At 32.2% G+C, this 23,967-nt stretch overlaps 1 protein-coding gene across 1 annotated transcript in view; it reads right to left on the bottom strand.

Moving 5' to 3' along the window:
* Window positions 1-23,967, bottom strand: part of BMT2 (base methyltransferase of 25S rRNA 2 homolog) — an 82,190-nt gene that overhangs the window by 17,310 nt on the left and 40,913 nt on the right. The window contains exon 4 of the mRNA XM_031455230.2: window positions 291-405. Coding sequence (XP_031311090.1) covers window positions 291-405 — 115 coding nt within the window. The remainder of the gene's footprint in view (window positions 1-290; window positions 406-23,967) is intronic.

Raw genomic sequence — 23,967 nt, 5'->3', positions numbered from 1 at the left:
GGAACTATATTCAATACCTTATAGTAACTTTTATAATGAAAAAGAATATGAAAAGAATATGAAACAAGTATGTATTTGTATGACTGAAACATTGTGCTGTACACCAGAACCTGATGCATTGTAACTGACTATACCTCAACTAAAAAAAAAAAAGGGGGGGAAAGAATCCCTTATCAACTTGTATACAGGAAATATATTTGCTTTTTCAGGAACATAAAGACATTGCTTTCCTTTGTAAACATACATGTAAAATATTTAAGTCTCAACAAAACAAACAGAACTATGCATACCTCTACAGCAGGTACAATGTCTATGCCAACAGTTAGAAATTCTTCAAACTTCAGAAATGGGTTAAAGCAGCTGCCAACATCAAGTAATCTGATCTTTCCTGAGGTTTGTAGCAACCTAAAAATAGATTATTTTCAGTATGAATTTTTCTTATACTTTATTTCATCTTATAAGAGACAAACATTTGAGAATAAGAAAGATTGTATAGATTATTGGCTCTCTCTTTGGTCTCAGGATCCCTTTACACATTTAGAAATTAGAGCCTTAAAGAGCTCTTTTGTTTATGTGGGTTCTATCAATCAATAATACCATATTTGAAATTAGAAAGTAATGGTTAATAAATATTTTAAAATTCATTTATAAAACAATAAAACTGTACTATATGTTAATGTAAATTATACTTCTTAAATGAAAAATCTAGATTAGAAAGATAGTAAAAGTGAGTTACTTCTTTGCATTTTTTTGAGTCTCTTTAATGTCTGGCTTAATAGAAGACTGATAGATGTTCATATCTGCTTTGCATTTAAGCTGTTGCAACATCACATGCCATGGAGTCTCTAGAAAACTTAACACTACATTCATGAAAGAATGAGAGTAGAAAAGACAAATGACATTTTAGTACTGTTAAAATAATTTGTCTCCCACAGAGACCCTAGGAGGGTCTCAAATCCCCACACCACACTTTGAAAACTGTCTTTGTAGATCAAAGAATCCATTCAGAAATTAATTCTTAGTAGTCAATATAATTATGTCTTTAGACTTAACTTTCATTTGTCTCAATGATTTAAAAGAACCAAAGAGAAAAGCAATACTAGAACAGTGGTTTTTAAGTTAGGGGACTTTTCTCATGTACAATGGTAGTAGATAAAAAAAAAAAGTAAACAAAACCAGACATGATCACTAAAGTTAGTCAAATGCAACCAATATGGATCCATGTAGTAGCATATAGGAATGAAGGAAAACAGGATTTTTGTTGGTCTGAAGCATACAGTCCTAATGTTCAGACAGCAAATCAATAATAAAAGAAAACAACTTCATTGATATTAAGATAATTTTCTTTAAAAAATTGAGTAAATATTGGAAAAATAAAGACAAGAAATATAGGGAAATAACTGGGTAAAAACAGAATCTTGGTTCTTTATAGGGCAGAGAAAATCTGCCAAGCTTCTATCCCTTGTACACTGGCCAACATACTGCCTTAGGGTTCATTAGAGAGGTGTTAAACTACAGACTGGAGGTTAAGCTCCTGGAAAAGGCACTGTAAGTCAAAGTAATATAATTTAAAGTTAATTCATTTTTTTCAGAAAAGGAAAGCAATAAATAGGGGTTAAATTTTTAACCAAGAGCTTGATGTCCTAACATTTTGTAGAAACGACCACAATCACTACTTAATTATTAAAAAAAAAACCAACTGTATACAAGATCTGTCTGAAACAGTACATGGCACTGTATAGTAACATAAAAACAGTATGAACCAATTAAAAGATTTTTGTCAATAAAAATTTTGGGAACTCCTCCAAAGAAAGGGCTATGAGGATATTAGGAAATAGCAATTTCACCAAAGAGGGGACTCATTTTCTTTATCTATTAAACAATTCAGTAATTCTGACTATGACTTCCAGATGAGTGTCAGTTCTTGGAAGGAATAGCTAGAAACTCTCCCAGCAAAAAGGGCTGCTCCTAGGGCTCAAAAGGTAACTTTCTGGACTGCAGCCAATTCAGGTAGCAGATTGTTACGTTTTGGTGATATGTATAAAAAATAATCATCTGTAAAGGTGAATTAAGTTGTGACACTTGAAATATCACAACACACCAGTTCCAAGGAAGAATAGGGCCACAAAATTCTCTGCCAGAGGTTTCAAGCTGCTAAAAAGAGCAGAAGAACCCATAGGTATGGGCCACAGAAATGTATAGCATATATCTGACATTTGCTGCTGAATTAATACTAATTTGAATATCTAAACCATAACCAGTTAGAATAAATGAGAATGTATAACAATACGTAATACTAAATACATTACTAGATTGCCATTCTAACCTTTACTTGGGGCTATTAAGAACAAGAGTTCTGGAATCAGAGACTAAAATCAAAACCTGACTCTGTCCTTTACCTGTGTGGTATGGGGTTAACAATGGTATCCACACTTAAGAGCTGTTTTCAGGATTAAATGAGATAATGCATTTATAATGTTTGACCTGGTACATGGTAAATACTCAAAAAGTGGTAGATATTATTGTTAACTATTAATATCATGTTATATATGAAATATTGTGTGGTTTTTCCACTAATCATCTTTCTGAACATAGAATTTGTCTCACACTAAATTCTGTACTGGTAGATCCTAAAACACTGAGTAGCAAAAACTTTCTGATAGTCTTTTAACAAGTGCTTCTTATAAATTCAATTTTCTACCTGTATGTATTTCCAAACCATTCAACACTATGATATAATCACCAATAATGTAATATCATGGATTAATTTAATAACATTAGTATCATGGATTAATTTAATAAAATTAACTCTCAGTAATACACTTACCTGTTTCAAACTCTTTGGTTTAGCTCTGTAATTTTTTATTTGCATCAGATATGTATTTACAGTTTAAAAACTAATCACAAAGTAAACATCCAAGTAATTACCACCCAGCTCAAGAAATAACACATTGTCTGCACCTTAGAAACAAGATCCTCCCTGCTGACATCTCCTCTATCCTTTCCTGTAATGGTAGCCACTATCCTGATTTTACTGATAATCATTCTCTTGATTTCCTTTTAGTCTCAGTACCTATGACTGAATGCCTTCTGGATAATATAGTTTAGTTACAATATTGCCTTGTTCGACTTTGGCTGGGAAGGTGTGTGTCACGCAAGTCAGATTTTTTGCCACTCTGCTCATGTCCATGAATGACTGAAAATGCCGTAAGTACTGATCTTGGAGTTAAGTTTTAGTAAGTAGGTGAATTTGCAGATACAGAATTTGTGAATGAGGATGGATTGTATATATATAATTTAGGAATTTTCCATCTATGTTCATAAGTGAGACAAGACTATAATTTTCTTTTCTTGTACTGTCCATAGAGGGTTTTAATATCAGGGTTATGCCAGACTCCTAAAATGAATGTGGGGGAGTTCATTTCATTTTATTCTTAAAGAGTATGTGTAAGAATAGAATTCATTTTTCCTTGAATACTTACTAGAACTTGCTGGTAAAGCCATTTAGGCCAGGAGTTTTGTTTTTGAGAAGATTTTTAACCACTATTTCTTTAATAATTTACAGGTTATTCTGTCAAATTTATGAGCATAAAGTTATTATACTTCTGTTATCTTTTACATGTCTTTAGTGTATATATAGTTACATTAATCTTTTTAATCAGTGAAATTGGTTATTTCTGACTTTTTGTGATCTGCCTCAGATTTTAAGTTTTAATTCAGCCTTTATAAAATTTCAACTTTTATCTCTGTTGATTTTTTTCTATCTTCCTGCTTTTTACTATTTCCTTTTAAGCTTTATTATTGGAAGGGGGGCTTATTTGCTGACTTATCTTTAATCTTCTTCAAGATTCTTAGTTCATTAGTTTTCAGCTTCTCTTTATAATTTTTAAGCTATAGATTTTCTGTTAAGTGATGCTTTAGCTATATCCACAAGTTTTAATAAAACGCATTTTTGTAACTTTCTTTGTAAAAAAAAAATTTCTTCACAAAGAACTACTATTTAGTTGAAGATATTTCCTAATTTTTATTATAATTTCTTCAGCTGATGGATTTTTTTTTTGGAAGGTTATTTACTAACTTCTAAACCTTTGAATATTTCCTAATTGCCATTTGGAACAAATTTCTAGCTTAATTGTCTATATAATTCAACCCTTTGAATCTTACTGACATTCTCTTAATAAATTTTTATGAATAATTAATATTTTTTAAATTTATAAATTTTTACTGAACATTTTTATACATGTTATATATATGACTGAAATAAACAGTACTATTACTTTGTAGTTTTGGGGTACACTACTCTATATGGCCATTAATTTGTTAATTATGTTGTTCAAGTACTCTATATTCTTACTTTGCTTGCTGTCTGTTACTCAGGTGTGTTAAAAGTCTTTCAACATTTCTTTTTGAGGAGAAAAAGAAAGATCTCTATAAATTGATTTGAAGCGATAGTATTTTGTTTTTTCATTTTTGAAATAAACTCATGAAGGATAAACCAGAATTATAAAAATCTCAGAGGATCTGGAAATGAGGTGGATGTCTTAAGGAAGGGATGGGATGTCTGAGTAAATATTTCTGTGTACTTTCCACTTTTGAAAGTTGTTAATGCTTTACATATTCAAAAAACAAAATTAAATCACAGGGATGGGAAAAAAACACAAAACACTAAGAAAAGAAACTAGTGAAACTAGCTATATATCAAACAAACAACATAGAAGAAAAAAATTCAGTAACTCTGAACCCAGTATTCTGACTATAGTAATTTCAATGGGCGATATTAAGGACAAAAAACTGCAAAGAAATTCTTAATTTCACTTAGTATGTTACTGCTATAGTACTGTGCAGCCATTTTGAAATTGTTTTGCTTGTAATGAAGGGCTGAGCAAATGGAGAAATAACTGAAAGCTGCTGGAAGATAAAAATTCAGAATGACGGAAAGGAGGAATAGAACACTAATTTAGTGGTGGATTAGAATTAGAGGTTTCATATGAAAGGATGTAGATGCAATGACACCCCAGTAACAGTGAGGCTACCTAATGCCAGAATTTGGTCTCTTGCTAAAAGGAACCTGCACTTCCTAGAGGAAGGCTTATTCCAGGGTTGAAGCAGATAAAGTACAAGGTGGGCTGGGATTACCTTGCTGTCCAAGAAATTAAGGTAATCCTCAAAAACTAATAGGAACATATCGAAAGGTCAAAGGAGCTAGTTTATAGGAGTTTTCACTTGCCTAATTTTGGATGATTTCAGCATCATCATAATAAAAGGAATAAATTATAACACACTGAACTTTTTAAAAAAATCTATCAGTCTATAGAATTTTAAAAAAGGGGAAAAGGGAAAGTTCTTTACAGAAGAATACCAACCAATAAACGTTTAAGAAGCTAGAAATAGAATAATCACCATTTTCCAACTACTATAGTGAAAAAAACAAACAAAACTTGATTTAGGCACTACATTAATGGATGTAAAGCCACTGGTGAAAACTGTCAGGAAGAGAAAAATTTCTGTTTTCATGTATAATCCAGCAAATAGATGAGATTAAAGGTACCTTTTTATAATGAAGAAATCTGATGGATACCAACTTAGTCAAATGATCAAAGTTAACAATCAATGATAATGGGACAAACTGACATGTGCCCTATTAGTGATATACTGAGAACACAATAACATCTATGCCTATCAAGACTGTCTAACATGGATCTAAATCATGGGGTATTTTCTAGATTAATGAAGCCTAAGAGATAGTCAACTAAATACGATATATAATATTTGATTGGATGTTGTTGGGTCGAACAACCAACCCAGTTATAAAGAACATTATTATGACAATCTGGAAAAGGAGAATGTGAACTATATATTATGTAACTGTATCAATGCTAAATTTCCTGAGTGATGACAATTGTATTGTGGATATATAGGCACATGACCTCAATCTTTGGTCATACACACTAAAGGATTTAAGGTTGAAGTAGCTCAAATGGTTCAGAAAAGAAACAACAACAAAAAAATGTGTCTATGTATATACATGGAGTTATGGAGCAAATGAAGCAAAATATTAACTGTTAATGAATCTTAAGTGATGAACATAAATAAGGGTACTGGTTGTACCTATTAGAATTTGCCTTAGGTTTTGAAACTTATTAAACTATAATACTGGGGGAAAAAACCCAGATCTCCCCCAAGCAACTGTAGGTTTGTCTGTCAATTTTTGCTTTACACATATTGAAGGTATACTATTAGGCACATACAAATTGAATACTGTTTGTTATATTCTTTGTTAAATCACAACTTTTATTATTATTATAAATATCCTTTATCTCTAGAAATGATATTTATTCTACAATCTTGTATTTCAGATATGTCTCTCATAAGCAACATAAATTGGATTTTTAAATCCAGTCTGACAATCTGTCTGTTAACTAAATACTTAGACCTTTTACTTTTAATGTGATTTACTAACATATTTTGACTTATGTGTAGTATCTTTGTACTTTTATCTGTTCTATGTTTCTTTCTTCTGCTCCTTGCTTTCCTTAGAATCACCCTGGGAGCTTAAAAATAATATAGATTCTTATTTAATTGGTATAGGATGGGGTCTGGGCATTAGGATTTTTAAAAACTGCCCAAGTGAATATATAGTATAAGCCAAGGTTGAGAACCGGTTTTAGATTTTTCTTTTAATTTTAATAATTCCATGTTGTTTCATTCTACTGATCTGAAAAATTTAGTTTCTATTGTTTTAGAAAAATGTATACTTAACTATTGAATAATCTTAGCCTTCTCCCAAACTACACTAATGCTCAAAAACATAACTGTTAAGTTGAAAGGTTATGTTAGTCTTTTTGTGTATTCTATTTTAAAAATGTTTGTCTAGATTTACCAACATATTTACTTTTTTTGTTTTTGTTTTTCATTCCTTTTTTGACCTCAGACTTTTCCTCTGGGATCATTTTCTTTCTGCCTAAAATACATTTTTAGATTTTCTTTTAGTAAGGGCTTATTCTCCCATTCTTTCTTTTTGAAGCAAATCCAATAAGAAGTAAGTTAGACCTTCTTATTTTATCTTCCATCTCTTTAACCATTTTAATTTAATTTTTTGTATATTGTATTTTCTGATCTGTATATGACCTTCTGGAAAATTTCATTTACTTTGTCTTACCCAGCTCAATAATTCCTCTTGAATTCATGCTTTACACATTTTATTTTTCATTTCTAGGGGTTCTCTTTTTAATTGTGGCTTGTAAAGTCCTTAAAGTTTCTAGTCCCTGCAGAAACTTTCAAGCAATTCTTTTCTTGTTAAAAATAATTTATTTTATAGTGACTCATAATTCTAGTATCTGAGACCTTTAAAGATCTGTCTTGCTTTCTGCTGGTTTTAGATCATGGTCCCGTTTCCATACATGCTTAGTAATTATTTTTTACTATAAGCTGTTTACTTGTCTTGATATTACTTATGAAGATTCTTGAGCAGAAGTATTCACTTTTGCTGTTAGGCAACCTGGGATACCACCAGTGTAGGACCACTTTCAACCAAATAAATTCAGAGTTTAAAGTTTTTTGGGCCATCCTGGTGATCTGAGTCTAGGAGTTTATGCTTGGGCTGTCCTGTAGTTTGAACCTGTCAATCATATTCTGAGTGAATGGGATAGATTTATTCTGGTTCACCCTTAAACTAAGAAAGAAACTCTTACAGTTGAAGCTCCAATCAGTGGAGTATAAATACAAAAGCTAAAGTTTGCAGTTTGGACAAATGCTCTCAAGGCAAAAGAAGCTTTGTGTTTTGCCTACCTTTCTGGGTTCCTGCCAGCATCTGCATTTTGGCCTTAAAAAACACAAGTAAGACTTATCCAACACTTAAAAAAAAATTTGTTTTCCAGTTTGAAAGATTAGTTAGAATATCCCACTAGCTATATTCTAGTTAACTTTTAAAGCAAATATATAAACAGATAAAATTAATTTTGCCTAAGTGGTCATAATAAAATCAGTTTGTGACAACAGAGCCAATAGTCACATAAAAGAATAATTAAATAGGAGTGTTTCATTGTTGTCCTCAGATATGAAAATACTTATTATGTGGATACATTAGGTGTGCTAAGAACAAAAATAGCCTCAAAATAGTCTATTAAATGACTGAAGATTCAAAGGCCAGAAAGTCAACCGTAAGTGACCTTAATTGACTGATACCACTTATACGTTAATGTGTAATATATATAACATGGTAACTTAATTATAGAATCAATTCTTCAATACATTATTAAAAAATTAAAAACTACAGAGTAATGCTAATTATAATAACACAAGATAAGAGGAGCTACCTGGAAATGCATGCTATTGTTCTTAAATAATGTTTTCAAACAAACATTAGCTTCTCTGAAAGAGATAAATAGGGCTTTAATTAACAATTATTTATTCTGAATTCCACTGAATATTCAAATAATCTAATTATTGAATGAATATGAGTTCTGAAAGGAACAATCTATCATCACACACTATCTGTAGTTTCTTCCTCTAAGTCAGAGCTTCTTAAACACTTTTGGACAATGAGCCTGTTTAGCAGTCCAGTGAAGTATATGGTTATTTTTTCAAAATAATGGTTTTAAATGAATAAAATAAACTGAATTACAAAACAGATGCAATAATCAAAATATTACTTTTCAAAAGTTATGACTAACGTTTCTTTAGTAACATGTTAAAAATGAGGATTCAGCAGTGAATCTATTATCTACGATAATTTCAAAGCAGTGAGGAGAAAAAATATTCTGAGATGTACAAAGTAACTACAATATGTTATATATCTCTGAATTTTGTAAGTGACAAAGGCATAGTATTTTGCTGCCTACAGTCATAACAGAACTAAAAGAATACAGCAATACTAAACCTATCCTAAAAGAAATACTTAAAGGTCTTCTTGAAATAGAAAAGAAGCAAAAATCTATAGGAAAGGGAGAATCACAATAGGAAAGGCAAATGTATAAAAGGACTGAAGATCACTTAAACAAACCAGTACATAGATTTAAAAAGTATTTTAAAAATTATGTGGAAACAATTTAACTATAATGAACAGCAAAAGGATAAACATGAAGATGTAAAACAGGACATCAAAATCAGAAAATGTTGGGGAGGGAATAAGAAAATATAGATGTTTTAGTGTGTCTGAGCTTACAGGACTACGTCTAAAACAAGCAGATAGTTATGCATTAACATACTTGAAAATCAGGGTATCCACAAATCAAAAACATAAAATAGATTCATAAAAAACCGAAAAGAAAGGAACTCAAGCATAATACAAAAGAAAATCATCACACCACGAAGAGAAAAACAAAAAAGAATAAAGAAACCAAGAAGGAATAAAAATCAACTAGAAAACAAGATTTAAAATGGCAATAAATACCTACTGACCAAAAATTACTTTAAATGTAAATAGACTGACTTCTCTAATTAAAAGACATAGAGTAGCAGACTGGATAATAAAACAAGAGCCTACAATATGCTGCTTACAAGAGACCCACTTTAGGGTGGAGGATACACATAGATTGAAACTGAGGAGACGGAAAAACATTTCATGCAAATGGAAATGACAAGAAAACAGGGGTATCAATACTTACATCAGACAAAACAGACTTTAAAACAAAGGCCATAAAAAAAGACAAAGAAGGACACTATATAATGATAAAAGGATCAATACAAGAGGCTATCACACTTGTTAACATATATGCACCTATGCACCCAATATAGGAGCACCTAAATATATAAAATAAACATTAAAAGACACAAAGGAAGAAATTGAGGGGACTACAATAATAGTAGGAGACTTTAATACCCAACTGACATCAGTGGGCAGATCTTCCAGAGAGAACATGAATAAGGCAACAGAGATCCTAAATGATAATAGAACAACTAGTTAGACTTAAAGAACCCTATATCCAAAGATCCCAAAATACATATTCTTTTCAAGTGCACATGGAACATCTCTAGAATGGACCACATACTAGGACACAAAACAAGCCTCAACAAATTTAAGAGGACAGAAATTATTTCAAGTATCTTTTCTGACTACAATGGCATGAAACTAGAAATCAACCACAGAAAGAGTAATGAGAAAAAAATTACAAGGAGACTAAACAACATGCTACAAAAAAACCCACAATGGGTCAATGATGAAATCAAAGAGGAAATTTAAAAATACCTTGAGACAAATGACAATGAAAACATAACCATACAAAGTCCATGGGATGCAGCAAAAGCAGTCCTAAGAGGGAAAGTTCATGACGATACAGGTCTTCCTCAAATAATAAGGAAAATCCCAAATGAACAACCTAACTACCACCTAATAGAATCAGAAAAAAAGAACAAACAAAACCCAAAGTCAGCAGAAGGAAGGAAATAATAAAGATCACAGAGGAAATAAACAAAATAGAGATATTTTTAAGAACTGAAAAAAATAAAAACCAAGAGCTAGTTTTTTTTGGAAAGGATAAGCAAAATCAAAAAACCTCTGGCCAGGCTCACCTAGAAGGAGAGGAATAAACAAAAAGAAATCAAAGAGGGAAATAATACCCAATATTGCAGGAATACAACAATTCAAAATATTATAAACAGTTACATGCCAACAAAATGGCCAGCCTAAAAGAAATGCACAAGTTTCTAGAAACACAGTCTGCCAAAACTGAATCAAAAAGAAACAGATAATATGCATAGGCAGATCACTAGAAGTGAAATAAGATCTGTAATAAAAAAACTTCCTGAAAAAAAAAAAGTCCAGGGCTGGATAGCTTCACTGAGGAATTCTACTAAATGTACAAAGAAGAACTCATACTGATCCTTCTCAAACTCTTCCAAAAGATTAAAGATAAGGGAAAACTCCCAAAGTTATTTCTATGAAGGTAACACCACCCTAATACCAAAACCAGATGAAAACGCTACCAAAAAAGAAAATTAGAGGCCAATATCTCTGATGAATATAGGTGCAAAAATCCTCAACAAAATATTAGCAAACTGAATCCAACAGCACACAGAAAGGATCACATACATCATGATCAAGTTAGATTCATTCTAGGGTTTTAAGGATGGTTCACAGACACAAATCAGTCAGTATGATGCACCATATCAAAAGAAAAGACAAAAACCACATGGTCATTTCAACAGATGCAGAAAACGCATCTGATAAAATTCTATATCTATTCAGAATGATAAAAACTCTTACCAAACTGGGTAGAAAGGAAACATACCTCAACATAATAAAAACCATTTATGACAAGCCCACAACCAACATAATACTAAATGGTGAAAAGCAGAAAGCCTTCCTGATATACTCTGGAATAAGACAAATATGCCCACTCTCACCACTTCTGAATAACATAGTATTGGAAGTCCTAGCCACAGCAATCAGACAAGAAGAAATAAAAGGTATACAAATCAGAAGGGAAGAGATATTATTAAGAGATAATATAATACCACATACATATAGTTAGAAGTAAGTAAAAATAAAAATTATTTTTTCTCATTCAAGTCCATGGACCCTCTGAATTCTATCTATGGACCCCCTAAAGGATTAAGTATCAAATGAACTAAACCTAACCATTTCACTTAGATAAAAAGCTGTCAAGTGGAAAGAAAATTATTTTTAAGGAACGGAGCACTTTCTTTTTGGGGGACTCAGGGTATATGTGAGCTAAATTTGTGACTAATTGGTAACAAGTATTAAGAAATTATTGGCAGGTGTAATTTGTATTAAGCTTACCTCTGGTTCCATATTATTCTTCATACCTTTTATTTTTGTCATTCACAATATTTTTCATATCTTAAAAATTACGTTTTTGTAAGGCAGCTATATCCTTTTTGGAATATGGGCATTCTAGAAATTTTCTGCAAAGTAGTTAAAACACCAATTATAGATATGACTAAAATGACACTAAGTTACCAGATTTTCTCCTTTAAATCACTATTTTAAATTTTTCTGCAAAAGAAATAAACACATCCTTTATATTAATACTATGTAGGGATATCTTAGTCCCTCAGATTACCCTTAATAAATTCTTGAGATCTGTAATCTCACAGTGCAAAATAAATCAAACTTATAAGAACTATTTTCACATCAAGATGATTTTTACTGACAATGACTAAATCCTGACACCAATTATTTCTGCATTTAAAGTACCAATACTTCAAAATTCAGCAATAAACATTACTATTTATGCAAATTCTCATAGTATAAATTTACTTGGGAGAAAACCCTTTTTTTATTTACAAGTTAAATGAAGGTTAACATGGAGATTAGATATCTGGAATTTAAAAAATTTGTCTAAGCAAAGTAAGAATAATCCATTTAACAAAGGAAATACTGAAACAGTGTAACAGGTCTCGATTTTTTTCCTCAGTAGTACTAATAAACTCCTCACTGAAGGTAATGGATCTGGAAATTCCAGTATCCTGGTATCCAAACAATATTTCAGAATACCTTTCACTCACATACTACAAAAACAAAAAAAAATTTTTGTTAGATCGTATGTTCTCCTTTTGATGTGGAAACAGAAACTTAAAGCCTCAAGTTCTAAAATCAGGTTAATTAAGCCTCAATTAACCTGAAAGCTCAAGTTCTAAAATCAGAAATAAGATCTGGAAGACAATTTTTAAGTTTATATTAAATAGCTATAATCATAAATATAAAATGAAGACTGCTTAATCTTAATTACTTTAATTTGAGATTATTCACCTAAACAGTATTCTACAAAAAATCCAAGTACCTTTAGTATGAATAAAAAATTAGCTTTAAATGTATACATAACTATAACTTGATAAATATTTATTGAATACTTATTGTCCTCTGTTTAGGAGCCTGAGATTCCCCAGTAATTCAGTTCAGTGAAGAAGACACACAAGCAAATATAACATGAAAACAATGCAACGACTGCATAGTAAAGGAGTGTATAAAATGTTATAGGAGTAGAAGAACACCGATGGAAGAGAAGGGAAACCCATAGCTGGGACATGCAAGATAAGCAAACTTTTCCCAGGAGAAAATGCCAAAGGGAGAGTGGAGAATAAAGGCAAGGACTGTTGAGGTACATGACTGTCATTCCAGTCAGAAAGCACAGTAAGCAAAGGTGTATGTTTCCAAGTAGGTGTGGACTTTGCACAAAATGAAACTCATAAAGTGCCTTTTGAAATGTTGTCCAGTAACTTGATTTCATTGTATTGTAGTTCTTTTTTTTAAGCCCAGAGTGACTTTTTTGTTCTTTTTGCCCTTAACATTTTTTAAAACTTTGAATTTTAAAAACAAGCAAACCAACAAAAAAGGCCTGTAGTCACATTTCCTAGAAAACAGAGAAGAAAATACTACCTGAAATGGTTCTTTCATTGATTTATCCAAGACTGGAAATCTAATTCCACTACCATGAATAAGTATATAAATATGGCACTATTTTTCAAACTGACTTACATGTTTTAATAGAACATTCACAATGTAATTTCCCCAAGAAATAATTACTAAAATGCAAATAATAAAGCATCTTCTTCATAGTGTTGTATAAAGATTACATGAATTAATTACACATTGTAGATAGGCACAAGGAATAAAGAAATAACAATCATCAAAAGTTTGATACAGTTGAAAAAAGCTCTGGAGACAGGTGGTCAACAGCACTCTATCTAATCTGTGCTTCACTATAAAGTGACCTTAGAAATTTTAATCTTTTTTGTATCTGTTTCCTCCTCTGTATAATGCTGAAGTAGATGACCTCTAAGGGTCATTCTACTTCTAAAATTCTATATCAGTTTTTGATAGAAAAAAATATCACTCTTATCCATTTGAATCCTGTCTGTATCAATGTCCAGCTGAAAGTAAGCAAATGAACAAAAATTAAAACACTAAAAAAAAAAAAAAAAAAAAAAAAAAAAAACTATCTAGCGAATTTCCCTGAGGGCCAAATTTCATGACAATCTATTCCATCATAGTTAATAGACATCTAACAGCAACAAAGCTCTATGGGGCATCTTTTTCAATGTCCCATATATAGAATAAAAACTGGCATAATTGTGGCACTGCCAGATCCAACAGTAACAAACCAAAGTCTTTTACTGTCTCAACATGGAGGGAGAATGGAAAGGGACTGTCATTTAGGATGTAAGAGCTTCTGCATGAGGGTCTCTACCAGTAGTTCTTAATCTTTTTGGGTAACAAACCATTTTCAGTATCTGATAAAATCTATGGCTCCCCGCCCCAACCAGAAAACAATACATATATGATACACAAACCACATTTTGATACAATTCAGGGTGGTTCACAGACTCTGTTTTGACCATCTTGAGTTTCCATGCATAGGCAGTGATGATAAAGACAAGTGTTTATAGAATCATAGTCTTGGTCTGATATAGTTTAATTTTAAGGAAAAGAAAACTACTTAAACTAACTTAAGTAAAAGGCAAACATTTAAAATATGAAAAGATATCTCATGGAATTCAATTTTAAGAAATACAGCTGGTCTTCATGGAAAGAGAAAAGGTACTAAGGAGATACCCTTTTGTCTTCCTCCTCCTTTCTAGAAAGCTGCCTCAGTTGCCTACAAAAAAATTCTGGACTTCAATGACTAAAACAGAAGTCCTGTATCCCTGGACTACACATTAAAGTATAATTATTTCTCACTTCAGTTTAGAGTACTTAGTGTTTACATAGTCAGGATACAAACTAGAAATAACTAAATTATTTGTGAACTTCTAAGTTAATATTTAGCATTCTTTGTTAGAATGTGTTCCTTATTTTTTTAAGAATGTTTTCTTTAAATTCCCTTCCACGATACCTTCAACCCTCAGATAGCCCTTCTCAGGTTCTACTCTTCCCGTAACAGCCTAGGGCCATATCATTCCCACAGCAATCACATTCATATCATTTTCTACTGAAATATCTCTCCAGAAATTAACATCAAATTCAACCACAATAAGGCAATCTGCCACCGTTAAGAATATTTAAAAGGAATGTGATGTAGGCGTTGTAACTACCTTAAACAGTTGTAATAAATTGTGTGGGGTATGGCAGCACTATTGGAATATGTTTGTGTTCTCTGGAGACTCTGGGGCATTTGAATATACTCTTCTAAATGTGCACCAGGCTGTATGCAAACCCTATATTTTAAAGCCTTTTGTTGACAGGCAAAATGTGATTCCAAAGAGATTGAGTAAAAAAAAAAAAAATCTGTTGTTATACCTTATGAGAAACAAACAGAAAGGAATGGCTGAATTTAGTAATGCTTGGTAAGGTAAATATTTGGAAAAGTTAGTTTTTCTGATAAGGAAAAATCTATGTAACGGGTTAAGAGTCTGATTAGTCAGGAAATAAATGACTTTCTAAAGAACAGCTAACTGAAATACAGTTAACACTGGTTTCTATTTTCAGCATATAGGTATTCTCTTCATTTATATTATGTAAAGTGATAAAACATACTGATTAGAAAACAAAGTTTGGCTAGATTTGTTGTGCTTCCTCTACATTTTAATGCCTCTTTAAAATGTTTATTTAAATTCTTCAGTAAATTTTTACTTTGCTTCTTTAGACAGATTTGTGCAGAGAATCTTAAAATTGTTTCACTTGAAAACATTTTTAAAACTTAAGAATTCATAGTGTTCTAGCTTCATTTGACAGTTTTTTAAAAGTGTGAAGAAAAATCTTATTATATGTAAAAATGTTCAAATGATAACTTTCTATTTAAATTTCCTGTGCTGGGTTTTACTCAATATTGTCTTTCTTTTCTTTTCCAAAACAATTATAATACAAGATCATATTTCTTTACTCTCTCCCCCTCAATTCCCACACTGCTGGTTAGGTAGTTTAATAAGGAAATAAAGGATTTTATTTCCTACATAATTTTCTGTCAGACATGCTGCCAGTGTCAACAACAGCATCTTGAACTTCTCAAGACATTAAGAGGGAGCTGTAAACTCTTAAGTAAAATTTTTTGCTTATTACATAAGAAAACCTGGCAATATTTACCCAAGGATGCAGTTTACAACAGTTTCTTTCAAAGTGCCTTCTACAAAGCTGTACGTATTTTCTAAAGTCCATTTAAGGGCCAACAAAGGCTATGGGAGATTTTGGGAGGCTACAACTTCTATACCCTTTGACCATACCATAGAATGTTTCCTTTGAAGAAAAGGTTCTATGGTTAAAATGTCTGAAATCAATGATCTAGGCTTTATTTATTATCCTGCTATTTTGATGTAGAGGAAGGAGAAAATTATATTTCCACATCCTATCTTTTTGAGAAAAACAAGAAGAAAATGCATTTTGGAGAGTCAGTATGTAAAACAGCACTGTTACTCCTTGAATTCATGACAATCAGATCGATGAGAAATTTTTCTGAAGCCAACTTTTAGGGCTGATAGATGACAAATAAGTGGGTAAAATTTATTGCTAGATACCTCAGATCACAAATCATTAGGTCCACTGGTCCTTTTTTCTCAATCAGTTTTTCAAGGAACAGTAGAAAAAGTAGAATAGAAAACTTCTCACTTTGAAGACTTGGCTTATTATCATTTATTTAGCATTCTTAGCATTTTATATAATCCACTTCATTTCTATATGTATCACAAACCCCTGAAATTATGACCGGTAAAGATGACTGATTTTGGCAGCAATGGGTAAAAGCCAGTTAACAGTTTCCCCTCCATATTTTGGTAGCAAAGAACAAAAAATGGAGGGAGATTAAGTGTGGCGAGTAAAGGTTGTTTATGGGCTAAATAATCTGCATTAAGTAGATGAAGTCAAGCTTTAACAATGAAAAGAGAAGACAAGTGTTGGCTCAAGGAGTTAATTATTTATATCTGAAGGGACAGTTTTTCCCAGAGTGCATTTCATGAAATAGTTTTGCAAGATCCTCCTCTGTCAACAGGTCAGTGAATGTGGGAAATATACGCTCTTTTTGAAGAGCTACAGGCATATGACCATAGAACAGCTCTATAATTAAGAAACTCAATTTTGTTTTAGCTCAATGTCTAAATTTATTTTGTTGACAAAACTCCCTTTTTAATTATGTATTACTTATTTTACAGAACTTCTCTGGGAAACTTTGGAGATCAGAGACAGGGGACTCATGAGAAAGGTATGAATATCTAGTTTTTAAGTAAAACATCTAAAAAAAAAAAAATCTAAAAGGATAACCCAGAAACTCCATATACAGAGATCAGACAGGGGTGCAAAGAATTAAGTGAAAAGATCTCAGCCATGGCTTCACATGAATGCCCAGATTTCTGCTCTTATTGACAACATTCTTTGTTTTGCCATCAGGGGGCATAGTAATCATTCAACAATGGCCATTACATCAGGAATGTAAAGTTCTTATAAGCAGAAACTATTACTCTCATTTTATAGTTGAGGGGAATGAGGCTTAGAGAAGTTAAATCACCAAAGGTCATTTGCTAGTAAGTGATTTCAGACGGAATTAAAATTTGTCTGACTCAGCAGCCTGAGCTTTTAACAATTACGCTTACTATGTCTAGCATAGAAGGGAGCTGCAGTTTGGATATAACTTAACAGTTGTCCATGCATAAAATAAATATGCTATGGAAATATATACTATAAATGTAATTCTTCATTTGAAAACAAGTTAGTTTTCTATTACTGTCTAATAAACTGCCACAAACTTAACTTTAAAACATCACTAATTCTGTAGAAGTCCAGGCATGCTTGGCTGGTACTCTGCTTAGGGTATAATGAAGCTGAAATCAAGGTTTCAGCAGGCTTAGGCTCTTCTCTGAGGATTCTGAGGTATTGGGGGGTGGGGGGAATCCACTTCAAGGCTTATTCAGGTTGTTGGCAGATCCAGTTCCATGTGGATGCAGGACTGAGATCCTTGTTTTCTTGCTGCTGTCTGCTTAGCTTCTAGAAGCCACCTGTAATACCATGGTTTATAGACTACCCCATTTTCAAAGCCAACAAAAGCTCACTGAATCCTTCCTGGGCTTCAAATCTCCCTAATACCCTCCTTTCCCCTTCCATTCTGTTACATTCAGAGAAAGGTCTCTGCTTTTAAGGGCTCACGTGATTAGATTAGGCTCACCCAGATAATCTTTGTGTCTTGAGGTCAATGGATTAATACTCTTATTTATATCTGCAAAGTTCCTTGACAGCAGTACCTAGATTCCTATTTGACTGAATAAACAAGAAATGAACATTTTGAGAGCAAGAGGTATGGGGACATTTTCAGAATTCTGCCTCCCACACCATACATGAAAAAAAAAAAAACAAAACCCTTTTCTTTATATTAGCCACTAATAATTTTATAAGTTTATTCACAATATTTGCTTGTGCAGTTAGAGGCATGAGAAGGACTGAGAGCTTTGTGTGTGTGTGTTTATGTGTACACACTGCCTCCATATACATCACTTTGAACACTATGTTGCTTTTTTAAAGCCATAAATATAAATGAGTATACAATTAACTTGGAAATTTAGTTAAAATGAATACTCTCATTTTGATTACTGTTAAAAATTGAAGAAAAATAACAATGGCAGTAGAAATTAGTAATACCTGAATAATAGACTTAAAAAAATATAGTTTATTGTTTTTAGGGATGTAAATGAGCAAATACCAGCCTAGCAATACTGGCCTCTGTATAACAACATACTTTTTGTTAAAGGATAGTTTTAAAGTATCTGAAAAAGTTGGATTCAATGTTGTTTTTGCATATAACTAATAGAAAACATAACAAAGAAATACCCCATTCTCTAAGGACCAAAAACTTCACAAAAGAAAACTACAAATCTAGATTATGAATATCTCAATAAATATTCCTATACGGAAAAACTAAGCAATGTAAAAATGTTTACTGTCCAAACTTATTTAATATTTAATTCAGTAACAATCAGTATCTCCTCCTAAAAATTATTTTTGAACTGAAAGGAACAAAGGGGGTAAGGGGAAATGAAAAATTAAACTGCTAGAAATTGAAACAAATAATATTCAAAACTATATAGTAAATAAAAACTGGAAGCAACCAAAATATCCATCAACAGATGACTGGATAAAGAAGATGTGGTACATATATACAATGGAATACTACTCAGCGATAAAAAAAAATAAAATAAGGCCATTTACAGCAATATGGATGGATCTGGAGATCATCATACTAAGTGAGGTGGGCCAGAAAGAGAAAGAAAAATGTCATATGGTATCACTTATATGTGGAATCTTTTTTTTAAAAAAGGATACAAATGAACTACTTATTATTTATAACTTAAATGACTGATTTCTTGAATATGTGTAAGCACATCTGACTGTCCTTTATGACTGGATTATTGCATTCTGTTGATTCTTATTTTGTGGTTGGCTTTGTTCCTTTGATAACTATGTAAGTTTAAAAAGCTAAAGCTCTAAATTATTCTTAGAAACAATGAACAGTACATAAATGTAATATTTTAAAAATATGTGCAGTATATTGTATATATGTATTTACATGTGATATATTGTATATATGCAGACAAACTGTAACAATTCTATCTAATAAAACTGAAAAATGAAACAAGAACTACATAGTAAATAAAAACTGAATTAAGACCAAAGGAGCAGAATATTGTATAGCTTCAGCTACATATAAAAACTTGTTTGGTAAGTTAGATCCACTCCTTAAATTAGATATAAAAAATAAACCCTATATAAACTGGTAGTGAATCATATATAATCTGAAACCCCAGGTAGGTCAGATCCAGAGTTTGTGCTAAGGAAAAAATAGCTAAAATATCGAGCCTGGAGAAAAATAATCTGTTTTCTTTTTTTTAAAAGTTCTGAAGCACTAGAATAAAAACATGAAGAGAATAATTAATGATTTGAATTAAGATATAAACAAACAAAATGAGAAAAAAATAAAGGCAATAACAGTCTGTCTAAAATGTCATAACACTTATAACAGAAGAATACTAAAAATACATAGAGAAATGTAATTTAAAAGCAGAAAGTCAAGACCTCTACATATAAGTGGGAAATTGATGTAGAGATGAGGGAAACTCTAAAAGTAAATGAAAAGACATGAACCTTAACCACTGTAAAGTCCCCATAAAACCAAATACAAACAAATATACATATAAAGCTACAAACTGCAAAAATTATAAAAATATTATTTTATACTCATTGAGGTCAGAGTAAAGTTTATATACACAATTGTCACACTAATGACAATGAAAAATGATAAAATTCCAGAGCTGTGCTAGTCTATATGGTGTCTTTGTGATTTAGAGAAAAGGTACCCCTTCTTCTTCAAAAAAAAATTAAGTTAGTAGATTACTACAAACTAAACAACTGAATGCAGTGGCCTAGTTTGGTTCAGCCCAGAGCAGCTTTCCAGAGCCCATGAGAAGCAATCTGGCTGTGCAAACATGTGGGTCACACATATCATTAACCCTGAAGTGTGCACACTGCTAGCAATGATTACAACCCATCCAGTAAGATGAGCTTGTCAGTGTCAGAGGGGGAGGTGAGCAAACATTAGGCCTCCAAGAACAGCAAATGGCGGGGGAGGTGACTGTTGAGATACCAGCATGGCTGGATTAGAACAAGTAATGTTGTGAGTGTGTGGGTACTGTTTTATGAATGATAGTGTTCTTTTCTGTTGCTCCAAGCTAGGCTGGGAGGCAAGATCACCCACTCTCATTTAAGTTAGTATATATACCTACCATGTGAATGGCTCCTCCTTGGATATGGTGAACTTTTATGACACAATCTGAATACTATTTGTGGCAACTTTTGTAATTCTTTTTGTAAAACAAAATGGAAATACTTAGCAAGAGCACTGAAATACTCATACTCTTTAACTTGCAATGTCACTATAAATTTTATCTTAAGGGTGACATGACAGAAGATATCAAACATAAATTTGATGAATTTTATATAACTATTATAAATAAATATGGAAGGTAATAGTAATTTTGAGGTGGTAAAATTATTAAAGAATGTTTTTGAATGTCTATAATGATTTTTAAAATAAAGTCTGAAGATTTCCATTCTTAAATGTTTAAATATCCCAACTGTAATACTTGTACATTATTTATTTAAAAATCCTTTTTCCAGTTATAGCAAAGATAAATTTTTGATGAGCTGTTACTAACATGAATTTCTAATGGATGAGGTTTTACTGTATGTCAGTGTTTTACTTCTGAAAGCTCATACACTTAATGAAACATTTATAAGTATTTTCTTTGAGTTTTAACAAGTAAGACTATTTGTAAAGGGCATCCATTACAAATAGTCTTACTAGAAGTGGGGGATATGTAAAATAATCTGTTAGTATGGGAAGCCAGTATCAGAACTTGTATTTATCTGTGACTTTCATTTCTATAATAAATTGAACTTTACTGGTACAGGAATTGACACTGACACCCTACGATGATTAATTTTATATGCTAACTTGACTAGGCCACAGTACCCAGACATGTGATCAAACACCAGTCTAGATGTCACTGTGAAGGTACTTCTTTTTGGTGAGACTAACATTAAATCAGTAGACTCTGAGTAAAGCAGATGTCCTCTATAATGTGGGTGATCTCATCCAATCAGTTAAAGGCCTTAACAGGAAAAGACTGAGGTCACTTGAAGAAGAGGGAATTCTGCCTCCAGACTACCTTTAGACTCATGGTGCAACATCATCCCTTGCTCAGGTCTCTAGCCTGCTATCCTGACCTGCAGATTTTAGACCTGCCAGCCCCGACAATCATGTAAGCTAATTCCTTATAATAAATCTGTCTCTGTCTCTCTTTGTCTCTACACACACCACACACTCTATTGGTCCTGCTACTCTGGAGAATACTGACTTATACACCCGACTCCACCACCACCCCGAGTCCCTGTATCTCGTGGTCAAGCTTCCTGTTGTTGTGTAGGATTACCTGAGGGAGCAGAGGTGAGTTCCAAACATGGAGGAATGACAGTGATATACCCCTACTATTTGCTCCCTAGCAGCATACCACAACATAGTGAGAAGTGCAAATGCAACAAAGTTATAATAAACAACAGATCTGACACTTTTATTCTTAGTAAAAACAATTTTTAGCTACATTGAAGCAAAATGACTAAATCAGATCTGGCAAGAAACTGGAAAAAATTCAAAATTACAGATAAAGTTAACTGAATTGCAGATTTATATTCACTTATGACCTTATCCTAAGCAATTATAAGATATTTTAAAATACTGTTTAATTCAACTATCTCATCTATTATTTGTGGAATAAAAAGGTTGTTGGCAACCTACACTTAAGCATTTTTTTTAAGAACTCATAATTTTGTGGTAGGGCATGATTCTTCAAAAGCAAGGGTCTAGTGCTTGAGTGATAATATATTTTATACATAATGGAAATCTCCTGAGAGCTAGTATAGTCTTACCTGTCTTCTTGAAAATGACTTATTAAACATTATCTTTTCTTGACATTAGGGGTGTTCATCACGACCATTAATCATTTTATAGATGTATATGACTCTGCCTCTACAAAAAATATGCCTATGTTTCTGGAAGTATTTGTTGCTTTCCTCTAAGATAGTTGGTCTTTTTCTCTCACTGCTGCATTTTGTTATTATGTATCTGACTCTTCGGTTTTCTTAAAGTTTCTAATCTGTTATACTTTGAAAAAATTTCCCTTTCCCTTTTTTTCCCTCTTCTTCACTTTTGTGTGTGAAGGCCTAGTTCCATGGCAATCACTTGAACTGATCTCATCTTTATTCAGGGTGGTTAAACACAAGTTGGCTAAAACTAGGTATGCTGTCTTCTATCAACTAGGGTAAGAAGCCAAATAGTGGATAGAGAGATTACCAATTATTCTGAAGATATAAAGTGTCTCTCTCTCCCTCACACACATACATACCCCTCTGCCCTCTTTCTAAACCTTTTCTTAGTCAGCCTACTTTTAACATTTTATCTTTTGTTTTTCTCCTTTGGATTACTCACAGTCTGTTGTGTTTATGGCTCCATCCTACTCTAAAAACTTGGGGCCAACATCACCTTACTCAACAGTACACTAAACTGAAAAGACATGCCAGGGATATAAAGGAAACAGAGTACTATTAATTTTCCCTGTTTCTAACCTCAGTTAAGTCATCTTTGTTCTAAAATCACAGTTAACTTAATCGTGAGATTGGCACTATTTGGGGTTTTGGTTAAAATTAATTCTATAGTCCCTTCTAACAGAATTCATTCGTCACTGATTTCCTGTGTTCCTTTATGTTCAAGGTTACTGTGTTAGGCCCCCAAAATTACAGCAGAAAATAACAGAGTTCGAACATCTGTCCTCACAAAGCTTTACATACTAGTACAATGGTTTGGAAAATTATAATGATTAGTAAGATTATAATGCCCCTTGGGCCAATTGCTAAGCGAATAATTTAATTCTTTTACAATTCCCTAATGCTTTTTTTTTTAAGTTCAAAACCACTATTACAGCCTAAAGAAAACCTAGCTTTGAAACATAGGTTCTCTTGTGATTTTATGATAGATTAATTTACTTAGAATACTGTGAATTCTGTCAAATACGCAGACTTTCCCAGGTTTGCAAAATTGTTTCTAACTCTTGAAAATACAGATTCAATCTAGAGTTAATCCATAACAACACAGAGATCTTGGGAGGAACATGCTTCCCTCTTTAATGGTTCTTAAAGCAAATAAACATCGCCTAAAGGCTTAGAGATTGAGTGAGGTAGACAATATCAATCTGAAATACCTTACTACTCTACACTCACGTTTATAGTTTAAAAGTGTTATGCTGTGATCTCTATTACTGGTGGCTTTGATACAAATTAACACAGGTAATTATTTCTTTAAAGCCTAAAACCTACTGCTTTGGAAAACTGAGGTAGAAAAGAATCAAGCTAAGTTCACATTTCATCTCTGGTCATTCTTAAGGCCACACTCTTAATTTGAAAATCTTCTCCAGAAGTATGTCAAGTACTCTTATATTTTCTATATTAGATTAGTCAACTGTTTCCATATTTTTTCTTTCATT

The sequence above is a fragment of the Camelus dromedarius genome, chromosome 7, assembly GCF_036321535.1.
Source record: "Camelus dromedarius isolate mCamDro1 chromosome 7, mCamDro1.pat, whole genome shotgun sequence".
In the NCBI taxonomy this organism is placed as follows: domain Eukaryota; kingdom Metazoa; phylum Chordata; class Mammalia; order Artiodactyla; family Camelidae; genus Camelus; species Camelus dromedarius.
The sequence above is the reverse complement of the archived record's forward strand: the minus strand, read 5'-3'. Positions and strand labels throughout refer to the sequence as shown.